This window comes from Asterias amurensis, chromosome 16, assembly GCF_032118995.1.
Source record: "Asterias amurensis chromosome 16, ASM3211899v1".
Classification (NCBI taxonomy): domain Eukaryota; kingdom Metazoa; phylum Echinodermata; class Asteroidea; order Forcipulatida; family Asteriidae; genus Asterias; species Asterias amurensis.
The window spans coordinates 5,402,237-5,414,249 of NC_092663.1; the positions used below are offsets into that span (position 1 = coordinate 5,402,237).

A 12,013-nucleotide genomic window follows, 5' to 3' on the forward strand; every position below is an offset into this window, starting at 1 on the left:
TTAAGTTGCCAAGAAATGTATTTACCTTCAGAAAACTCAAATAAATTACTAAATACCCGGTACATCAGTCAGAAGTAAACAATATGAAATATTATTATTAAAAAAGTAGGCCTACAATAAAACATTTCTTGAAAAATGGGAACAAAGCGGAATATTATTCATAAGTAACAACAGTGTTCAATGTAATGTTTATATAAAAAAAATCGGTTCAGCTTAAACAGAACCGCAATATTAATAACTAATATCACTATCCAGCTCTCGGCCTGGGGTTTATATTTAAATAATAAACAATTTTCGTTTTTATTATCAGCAGACAATGTAATTTATTTCTGCCAACGAAAAATAAAACCATAAACAAGTTAAGAAGACGGGTCCTACTTTCACAAATATTATCCTGTCAAATAATTCCCGAATGTAGCTTATCTTCATCAGTAAATGTTGAGAATAAAACCAAAAGACAATTTTCACGAATTAGATGCAGCACTAAGTTTATCGGCCACACGTACTTGTATCCGTCATTTTTAACGCGAAGTAAATTATCATAAAAAATTACATTTCATATCAAAACTTACCTTAATATCATTGATGCAAATTGTTCGCCTTCTCATGGGTGATATATCAGGTGAAGACTGTTGTTAATAATAGTAAAACGCGCTCAATAGAGCCAAACTTGTCAATTTTATTAAACGATAACAGAGGATTTTAATGGCTGCCGCAAGAAAAAGTTTTATCATCACGAATCTGACGTCATGAAGCCTGGCGAAGCCACCTCTTGAGGAAGCCTCGCCTGGCGCTGTTTTAAGCCAAAATCGAAGCCCGATCCTGAACCTCCGATTCGTACGCGGCTTCAAAATGGCTGCATCAGTCTGGAGCCCAAGCCTGAGCCTGAGCCTTCGATTCGAAAACGCTCATAGTATATGAAGAAATTATTTTGGTTTAATTTCGTGACTTTCCTCCAGCCGAAATATTCATACAATTTAATGTAATTGCAAAGTGCTCTGCAGCTATGTCTCAGCAGAGAAAAGAGAAAGGGACCAGGAGTCCTTCGTAAGCTGACATAGTAGCCTAGCCTACATGTTTTTGTTAGCAATATTTTTTTAGCAATAGCATTCCATTGGCATGATTGATGTGAATAAATAATAATAATAATAATGAAAATTTATAAGGCGCCGGTATCCGCCATGACTGACGCTCATGGCGCACTAACAAAAAGAAAAGAACAACAAATTAATCACAAAAACGTGAGGAAAACAGGTGGGTTTTTAAGCAGGATTTAAATACAGTCAATGAAGAAGACTGACGAATTTCAAGAGGTAGATTGTTCCAGAGTTTGGGAGCAGCATGTAAAAAGGACCGATCTCCTTCATTTCGGTTATTTATCAGGTTTACTCTTTTTTTCTAATGATAATATTCATTGAGTGTTTATTGCATGCACGGTAATGAAAGGGTTTATACGGTGCGATAGTATTATCAGCAGTGGTGGTGATTGTAGTCGTTGTTTAATTACATGACTCATCTCAAGTAATACCGACATTCATACACGTTGTTTTGTTAATGCTTGTAAAGGGAAACACCAGTATGTGTAAAGGGAAACTCCATTATGTTTTATATACTGGTAATAAACATCATTCCAGATTCCTCACCAACGAAGACTCAAAAACTGATGCGAGAATGGGTTCATGATAAAAAGGATGCTCCTGAACGGTAGAAAATGGCGTCCCACTGCGCAGGACCGGCTCTGCAGTGCCGGCATTTTTGCTGAAGAATGCCTGGTATTTTAGTGCGATGGGGCAATACCTGCCACGTAAAAGATTTTTGGGGGAGACTTCTAAACGATTATGTTTAATGATGTTAATCTCAAGCCATCACAGCCATCAAAACCTGCCACGTAAAATATTTTTTTGGGGAGACTTCTAAACGATTATGTTTAATGATGCAAGAAATCTTGGTATAGTATTAGTTGACCATTTTACAATGACACAACATATCAATACTATTTGACGGGCTTCCTCTTATTGCTTCTACGAGATACGAAGGATCAGACATAATTTATGAAACAGAACATAACGGAAAATGAATACACGTCTTTGTAATGAGTCGGATTGAAAACTAGCTTTGATTTGAATTGGCTACCTGTCAGATTTAGGATCAATTTTAAAATGTTGCTGTTTGTGTAAAAGGCCATAAAATATGAGCAAGCGCCTTCATTGTGTAATCGTTGAACTAAAATGTTTTCTCTCCCCCCACGTCGTCAGGATCGCCAGTTTTTAGATACAAGAAGGCCCTATACATTCAAAACGTTGCTCAAAACACATTTATTTCGGCAGGCTTTATGTTATAATGTTGATAGTTTTTAACTTCTGTTCTTGTATTTTCAGTGTATATTATACTTTAAATATCCTTATAATAATTATTAACATCTTTTTCTGTACTTTTTCTTATTGTGATTCGCATCTGTGATATTTGTTTATGAAACTTGCGCATAATAATAAATGAATAAATTGTTAGATAAAATTGGGGAAAAAAATATTTAAAGGTACGGAAATTGTAGGGCACCTTGAGCTCTCTGTGGTTTTACATTATAACTGTAATGGTATGTTGTCGGATTACCCGACTCTCTTCAATGGATCATTCAAAACTCTGCTACAAGACGTGTTACTTACACTCGTCTACATGAACCCATTTCTAGAGCAGCGTTTAGTGCAGGCCTAATTACTCTCCAAACTGATTATACGTAATTGCTTTGTTTTCTTAAGTATATAATGCAAATTATGCACGGTTTGCGTGCCGGTGAAAAATAAACGAGTAGCCCGTGTTATACTTACACTTGTGTGCTTCTGTGCTGAGTTTATGAATTTTGCTTTTTATCATCTATCATAGATTTAGGTCTATAAATTGTGCGACAAACCTGTCAAATAATATAGCCCACCGTGTGTTTAAAAAGGGCTATTTCCAATGTTCATATTCAGCGCGTTAAAACCAGCACGTGACTTTTTGGCTGTTGGCTGAAAAACTCAAAACAGAACCAAATCTAAAGGTATCCGTGCTAGTATAGCACGACGAACACCTCACAAAAAAACAAGTGGTGGTCGAGATTCAATCGGTAGTGCTTCTGTTACAGGCATCCTTGGTTTCATTACAAGAATAACGCAGTAGGTCGGGGCTTGCACAGTAAGCGAAGATTGGTGATCGTAAGCGCATAAGTAGACGGTAAGCAGAGCCATGAAACTGGGTCCATAATCAGTTTAACCAATTCTAACTGGAAATGTAATGTTTTTGTTTGCTTTGACAACTTGAAATTTAAATAAGCTCTTTGAACTAACCCGTTTCCCTATTTCTCCACTCCCACCTTTAAGCCATAATTTTATAATTATGTTTTCAATGATACAGCTCAGCGGCTTCTGCAAAAGCCAAAAGAGAACAATGATGTTCGAGTGCTTCTGTACATTCAGTTGTCGAGTTGCCATGGCACTGCGACGTTGACGTTATAATTAGTTCCGGGCTCGTAACCAACGTTTGGTTGCATGTTGGATCTATCAATGTATTTTTTCTTTTATGCCAAACAAAAAATGCTGTGCTGGAACTTGTTTGCTAAATGGATCGAAGTTGCGAGGATCGGAATTTGTTTATTTGTTTAATTATTCAATTTTCCCCCTCTAAAGTAACTACATCCTGAAGAACTAACAAATCATATGAATTACGAGACAAAAAATCCACTTTATTTACTTTAAGCTAGATGATTGAACATAAAACAATATTGTTATAAACAAATAATTATGTTTAAACTACACAAGAGCACTTTGACTATTAATACTTTTTTGTTTAGATTTGCAATCACACATTCGACATGATGGGTAGGCTTTTGGAGGAGGCACTTTGCGAATACTTTGTTAATACCATTATTAACGTAATTGTTCCACTGACACTATTGGTCAGACGTTGGTTCGCTGAAGGGCTGTGCGGACGTACTGGTGTGGAATAAATAACACTTTGCGATTGCAGCACATGGGAATTCCCCGTCATGAGAAACAAACATGACGTCATTTCACCATAGCAACAGGTTGTGTTTGGGTGCAGCCTTTAAATGGCCTACGTTTGAGGGAGATTTCTAACGCTGCCACTGCTTTGGAATATTAACACCCTGTATGCGATGCGTCTTTGAAAATAACAAATAAACCAACATACAAACACAAATAATTTTGTGACATTTAATTAATTTCCAGTTATTCATCCCCCCCCCCATGATATGAACGGACATATTCTCAACTATTCTTATCACTTTGAAAAACAACAAGCGAAGTCTGATTGGTATGCCTATTCACACTTTGTGAATAGTGTTGGCCTGTTGAAAAAAAAAAAACGATTTCTACTAGCTCTTTCAAGCTGTAACCACTTTTGGATGCTTTGAGAAATTGTTGGTCATAATTATATGCTCTTTTCTTTTCAATGTATTTCCATTGCTTTTTTTCGGGAAACCAACGTAAACTCTGGCTCAGTGGTGTCGCCTAAAAAAGAATTAAGCAGAAAGCTGTCAATGAAATTACCTGAGTTTCTTCTGTCTTTACCAGTCCACCGCTGCTTCCAACTTTTTGATGGAACGTGTCTGTCCCCGTTTGTTTCTGGTAGTCAATGGCAGCTGTATATAAAGGCAGAATAGTTCAACACTTTTTTGAAGAAGATTACCAACTTTTGTTTAATTTCGACAGTTGTCAACAAGAAGCATATCACTTGAGAAAACAGCAAGCACAAACTGAGTGGTATGTCTAAAAACACACAATTTCCAGTTCCCTGGATAGAACGGGTTTCTAATTTTGTAAGCAGGGGCTTTTAGAATGGAACATAATTATGGACAATATAATAATAATAATAATAATAACAATAGTATTTATAATAATAATATTTATTCGGGCAATCACATTTACAAGCACATATACATACATTAAATTATATAAGAACACAAAGTAAAACAACAGTGGGGTGCCCAGGAGAGCATAAAAGTTAAAAAAATAACTGTCGCCAAAAGGCGTATGTCTCCTAAAACCCTAAAAAATACATTAAGGCAAGAGGGGGCATATAAAAAAGCACAGAAGATATGGAAATAACAGGTGTCGTCTGGGTTTGCTCTTAACGACGCCTTTGTCGTCAGCATGTAGTTGGTAATGATACCATCACACGTTGGCTTATCTAGTATACAGAATATAGATTAACCAGTTGAAAAGCTTTCGATTGCCACAAACAGTTTAAGCAACGCCCACTCAATGCGGACACGCGTGTTTATTCAAAAGGAGCTCGGTCGACTTCCTAGGTAGACTTGTGGACAAGTCGTTAAATCGGCCCCACGCGGTAAAATAGTCGAGTTGTAGCGGTCATTTTTGTTGAATTGTGTTAAAAAGTACGTTTCGACCATTACTATTTCGAGGTGCTTGGTTGGCTCAGCGAGGTCCGTCTTCAATTCTTAAACTGTACTGTATCTTCAATTCTTAAGTAGTACGAATGCTACCACCTTGAGTGCAAAACTCTTGTCATGGATTGACTGTCTATCTATAAACTGCTGTCATTTAGGGCTCCCTTTGTATGTTTCCTTTACGATTTTGAGATCAGAGTCACAAACAAATCTAAGTACCCCAAAAATTTATAGTTATTATCTACTTTCAGTATATCGCTGTAAATTTGTTGTGTTATATATCGCACTGCAATATCGCATAGGCAAAAGAACTGCCAAACTAAATAAAATAATTAATATTATTACCGCAAACAAAAATATGTGTACGATATATTGCAGAACTTAACTTAATGATCATGTGCAAAGTGAAAAAAAAATACAATGTTCTGTTGGTTTTTTATATTTTACGCGAAATTGGGGACTGTTTATGATAAAAATGAACATTATCTTTTGCTTTGATAAAATGTATATGATTTTGCTTGTATACCGTTAATTTATAAACACGCATTAGTCATTAACGGCCCATTTCTAATCAGCTACATTTCCATGTAAAAACAAAAACTACAGCCATATGTAATAATCCAGTTTGCAATCCTGATTATAACACATGTTTAAAAAGCAGGACACAACAAGCAAAAATAATTAAAGTGCAAAAAAAACCTGAAATTTTTTCAAAAATCTGTTTAGAAAATAATTATTGGTGTTGGTAACTATAACAATCACTAATTATTCGATGAAACAAAGAAACTTTTGCAAATACCTCGTTTATTATAATAAAACACACTACCTTCTTTCCATGTAACCCTTCTTGGTCATTAGATGCGATTGGTTGCCTTGGATGGGTTAGTGTGATAACATTACAAGTCTTCTAGACTTTTTTGTAAATAAATTGTCTGCTGTTTTTATGCATGCATATTTCACACCAATATAATGCAAGGTAAGATATTCGTAACTTGTTTCTTCTGAACTATTTTTTGAAAATTGGTGCATATCCATTTGACAATGTATCCCTCTATATAACGTCTAATTTAAATATGTAATAATTGTATACTGCACTTTAATATTGATTGCAGCGAATCCAATTTTGTAATTTCTAGGCCTTCTGGATTGTTCACACGAACACTCACTGTACCAGTTCAAATACAGAGAAATCAATATTCTCCGCAGTCTCAATAGCCGAGGTATGACCATGAAGATGACAACGGTGGTATCTCTGCGAGAAGTCGAACACAGTACACTCTGTGTGGCTGGCGCAGTAGGTTGCACATCGCAGTGGACTTGTTGCTACTCTAGTCAATGCAGGCTTCACGTTACTGGTTATAGCTTGCAGGCGAACTCTCCGAAACTCCACTGACTTGTTATGAGGACAACGATCTACATAATACAAGAGAACAATTTAAAGTTCATTGTATAGAAAAACAAATTAATGTCACTTTGTTTTAATTTGTAGTGGTTGATCTATGTTTGTATATTACCTTTTTGTTTCCTTTGGTAACTTTGACGTGAGGCGTGTTTTATGTTTAACACGCTTGTAGCGAAATGAAGGAAATAGTCATTGGTGCTGTCAAAAACAATTTTTTATTTCACGAACAGAATTTCGTGCCCTTAAAGTAAATGTAAAAATGGTTTACGGTAGCCCTGCAGCATGTTGTGTGATGTTTTCAAGTATTTGATGGATGTTTCCTTGTTTCAAAAAGTAAACCAAAAAAATATGAGTTTTGAAATAAAACTTACAAGGGTTTGTTTCCTGTTGAGGCGGGGAGGGCTAGGGAAAACAATTTCAAATTGTGTTTTCAGAAATGGAGGATTATTATTCCTAATAGGCCTACCATTCACTTTACAACTTTTGGTTGATGTTTGCTCCACTGTGGTCGACACTGTTGGTTTAGTCGATGTTTGCTCCACTGTGGTCGACACTGTTGGTTTAGTCGATGTTTGCTCCACTGTGGTCGACACTGTTGGTTTAGTCGATGTTTGCTCCACTGTGGTCGACACTGTTGGTTTAGTCGATGTTTGCTCCACTGTGGTCGACACTGTCGATGCGGTAGATGTTTGCTCCACTGTTGTCGACACTGTTGGTTTAGTCGATGTTTGCTCCACTGTGGTCGACACTGTTGATGCCTTTAATGTGGTGACTTTGGGGCTACTGGTGGCTACCACACCACACTCTGTCGGTGGTGAGTACTCATTCACAGCTACCTCACCCAGAGAAAGCACCGCGTCGTTTGGGTCCACACCTGGCATGGCGTGGTCGATGTCAAGGGTCACATACCTCGCAATCATCGGAGGGTCACAGACGAAGGTGAAGACGGCCCCGGAATAAGACTGTGATGCGGTGGCTGGTAAACCACACTGTTGGTTCACGTAGTACTCGGAGCCAGGACCAGCGCGTGCGACTGCGCCAGTGAAACGATAACCTTAAATAATGGAAAAAGAAGAAAAAAACATTATTTCGGTGTATTTGAGAATAATGTCTCCCGAGTTTGCAAGCCCCTTCCCTTCCATACATTTGCCCTCAGTGAAAATACAGACTTTGATTTATTAGCCAAGGGTAAAACAAACACGTTTTGGAAATTTCTCCAGTTTTTGTGGCTGTGTTTCAAAAGTATAGGATAAACTTGGGACTAAACATCGCTTACTTCGCGAAATTTGAAAAAAATATTTTTTTCCAACTCTCTTTGATCAAATTATGTACTCTCTAGTCTCTTTCCCTTCTTTAATTGAAACAAAAAACTACCGTGCCTTCAAAAATGGTAATGTAATCACGTAACTTATAGGTCATTTATTTATTTACATTTCAAATGTATCACATTGATTCAAGTGGTTGGGGGGGGGCTGGGGGTGACACCTAAAGCAATGTTTACTCGGCTTTCTCGTGCGCTCCAACTAATGTTGATTGCCTCCAGACTGAAAGTGAAAATTAATATAAAATAAACTTACCGCAACATTGTGTTCTAATGGTGACTTTGATTTCTCCTAAACAGTGATCTCCACCCAAGTCTACACGCCACCAAGGATGCATATCAACCACGGAGTCTGCGCCACCTAAAATGTCAATTAGCTAGTGTGTGAACATTTTTTTTTTTTTTTTTAGCAAAATTGTAGATTAAAGGGTATTGCAAGTAGGAGAAGACGAGCACAGTATACTGTTCGAAAAGTCGAGACCACACCGGCTTTTTTCAGAGCCAACACTCACCCTAAGAGATTTACACTTGGTTGTACCCGAAAGTTTACTGTTTATTTATAGTATTATTATTTTAATTAGTTGTATTTTGTTTCTTTTTTAACTGTTTTTGTAGAGTTGTTTCTAATTTTCACTGGCTGGTCCAGATTTGGGTTTTTTCTCAAACTGCCTTGTAGCATTTATTGTAACCGTCTTTTTAAATTGTTTTCTTCGGAAACCCTCTGTATTGTAATGTTGTATTTTGGATATTGCTTATTAATATTATTATTATTATAGTTTCTTTATATTTCTCACACCATGCAAAGCTTTAAACAATAAATTATAGGTAGGCCTACGTAAATATTTACGATACTTTGGTACAATCGTGATCAGCCACTTGTATTGTGTGATTTTAAAGCACAGCGCAGTTACAAGTGTGAAGGGCAAAAATATTACAAGACAGCGCGGGCATGAGCATAATTTATTTTTGTACTGGAATTGGTAGCACAGGTGACTGCTTTGCAACAAAGCCGACAAACCGACGCTGGTATAAAGCACGTGACTCTTAATCAAATTTATTACACTTCACAAGAAATCCGGCAACTGCTGCCGGTTTATTTTTACACAGCATTGTTCTCTTTATCAAATTTAACACACTTCATTAGTCGTACTTGCAGACTCAATAGGACTATAACAAATTCATTGGGAAACGTTGCCTTGTAGTTTGAGATTAGGTCTTAAAGCTGTTTTGTAATAATATTGTGTGCATGATTTTACTGATACTTCGTAAACTTAACTGGTCCGCCATTTTGTGGAGTGAGACATACGGTCTCACAAAAGGGGTGGACTGTGTTTTTCACGAAGTAAAAGGAAAACCTAAATATTTTCAGGCACGTTTGTGTTGAAAATAACATCCTACCTTTAAAACATCATCTATAAACTGTTCTTAAGCATTGTGTACTGTACATCGCCATGATCAAACGCATGACACAATGCTAGAGTGGACTCAAATGTAGCATCTTAAGTTAAAGTCACCTGGAAATAATTTTTTTTTCTTTCAAACATATATTGCTTACGAACAATAAAACAATTTTTTTAGTAATTGTTTGTCACGATTTATATGTTTAAAAATATATAAAGTTGTTTGGGGGGCTGACTCCGCCTACCCCTTTTGTGACGTCAATCGAGGCAGACTTTGCCTGCAATGCGTATAGTAAACACACGTGCAAAGTACATGTACGTCCAAGTCGTGAGTTGGTACATTTCAAAAAGTGTTTTTCTGCGTTCAGCAGCAATACACCCGGTCGGCATTGCCGGAAAAAAACAAACAATTTTCTTTTTTGAAACGTACAAACTCACGATTTGGTCCGTACATGTACTTTGCAATTGTGTTTACTCTACGCATTACAGGCAAAGTCTGCCTCGATTGACGTCACGAACAGCACCCTCTCGGGTCGGGGTCTACTCTTAAATTTGTAAATAACATAAGAACTGATTTTTTAAAACCTTAGTTAACTGTTTATTCACATTCCACTCATCAAAACACATATATTAGTGGCAAAAGCTTTATTTTGAAAAAATACCACTTCCAGGTGACTTTAAGTTGGATGTTGAGTATAAGTTTAGACGAGGTTTTTATGAAAGGCAAGTCGGCACAACGCTACAGTGCTCGGGCATAACATGATAACATGTAACATTGCTAATTACCTGTATGTGAGAATGTATAAGACAAACCATCAACGGCTTTATCTGCAGAGTATAGAGACGGGTCGCCATAGGCAGTGCTTTGTGAAGCATGCTTTCCAATTATAGAGAATGCTTTATGGTAATAAAAAAGATTACAAAAATAAAAAATTGAGCGATGGATATTAAAACGTGGACATAGTGTTTTGTGTTACAAAAAATACCCAAATCCTTTAAAATTGTGAAACAATTCAATCAAATAAATCTTATCTAGGGTAACGCTAAACAAAAATTATAAATGCCACTTATTTATTAGCACATGTTTGAGGTTTAAGAGATAAACAATAATTATATCCCCTCCTCTTTTTCGCTTGGTTTCAGCAGCAAAGGATACACAAATCCACCTCTTCCCCTTTCCGGCTGGATTGGATGAACACGTGATAGACAATTCGACCCCATCCTGTTTTCGGCCAGCGGTACCCGATTCTTACTTTGTTCTCCCAGGAATATGTTGTGAAGAAAAACAGCATTAATTCATATTTTTCAAATAACATCATGAAAAGTTTCAAGAAGATGCGGTGAAAATCCACGAAACTTTTAACCTCGCTAGAAAACTTATTTGTTATAGATTAAACCCAAATTCGGAAATCATTACAACTTATCGTGGTCACGATTCTTAAACATGTGGATACAAAGTCAAAACTGTCCCAAATCCATCAAAGCATTGCAGGTTCGAATAAATTCTGTAATATTCTGCGATATCTTTCTAAAATTCAGTATTTACATCAATTTTGCATCAAATGACTTTACTTTACAAACTCAAAACAAAACAAGGAAACAATGGTTTAACTAGAATCTCTTTCTTTTGATGTGCGGATTTGTTTTTCTTTGAAAATGCCTGTGTCTACTTCTTGAAAATAACAAAAGAAAAATAATGTACTGTTAAACGGCACTATTTCTAAAATTCCTTAAATAAAACAGGTTAAAGCAGTTATTTCAGTAACTGTATAGAATAGACCCGCACGATCGCTTAATGTTAAATTGTGAAGCAAAATTAAAGAAATCAGCAAAAAAAAACAACTCACCGACAAGATTACCAGAGGCTGAGCAGAGATGGTATGAAACGAACACTGCGAAGAGTGGGACGAGACCCATCACCTCGAAAACCATATGGCTTCTTGCCGTTATTGGTCAAAATCCGTCTCTTATCACTGAACAAGTGACTACAATTGAATTTTAACTGAGACGTTGCGTTGAAACACAAATTGCCTTGGAGACGCAACACTTAAGGCATTATAGTGTCCGCCATTGTCACGTACGGACACGTAACAATCCAACTGTGTAGAGGGTCATGCTTAGGTTGGAAATGCGCATGCTCGTAAACACAACCAGAATTATGGGTAGACGTTTTCTTCAAAACACAAAATAAACACAAAAACTCCTGTTGAGTAACGCTTTGCAGATATTGTATTCGACAAACTCCAGAATGTGTTATCACTGACATAGCGAACGTTATTGATACATAAATAGCATTAAAACTGCTACGGTGCACTCGTATCATAATGAAGCAAATATTTTATTCTCTCTACTTTTTTGGAATTTTATTTACACATAAGCCAAATCGTGTACATGCAACCGAAACTTCTTCGGGAAAATGACATCATCGATGACGTATTAGTAATATTTTAGAGAGTAATTTATAGAGAGTCATATTGCCTTATACT

General features: G+C 36.6%; 1 protein-coding gene across 4 annotated transcripts; it reads right to left on the bottom strand.

Moving 5' to 3' along the window:
• Positions 1–4,911: 4,911 nt before the first annotated feature.
• LOC139948844 (uncharacterized) lies at positions 4,912–11,528 on the bottom strand. Of its 4 annotated transcripts, XM_071947188.1 has the most exons (6): positions 11,375–11,528; positions 10,694–10,786; positions 10,314–10,424; positions 8,384–8,488; positions 7,273–7,860; positions 4,912–6,817 (listed from the first exon to the last, which is right to left on the bottom strand). In XM_071947188.1, exons 1-6 carry the CDS (start codon positions 11,457–11,459, stop codon positions 6,567–6,569), a joined length of 1,233 nt encoding a protein of 410 aa, XP_071803289.1. In that variant the 5' UTR covers positions 11,460–11,528; the 3' UTR covers positions 4,912–6,566. The 4 variants fall into 4 exon arrangements, with proteins under 4 accessions (XP_071803289.1, XP_071803290.1, XP_071803291.1 ...); XM_071947189.1 differs by lacking the exon at positions 10,694–10,786; XM_071947190.1 differs by lacking the exons at positions 10,314–10,424; positions 10,694–10,786.
• Positions 11,529–12,013: the final 485 nt, after the last annotated feature.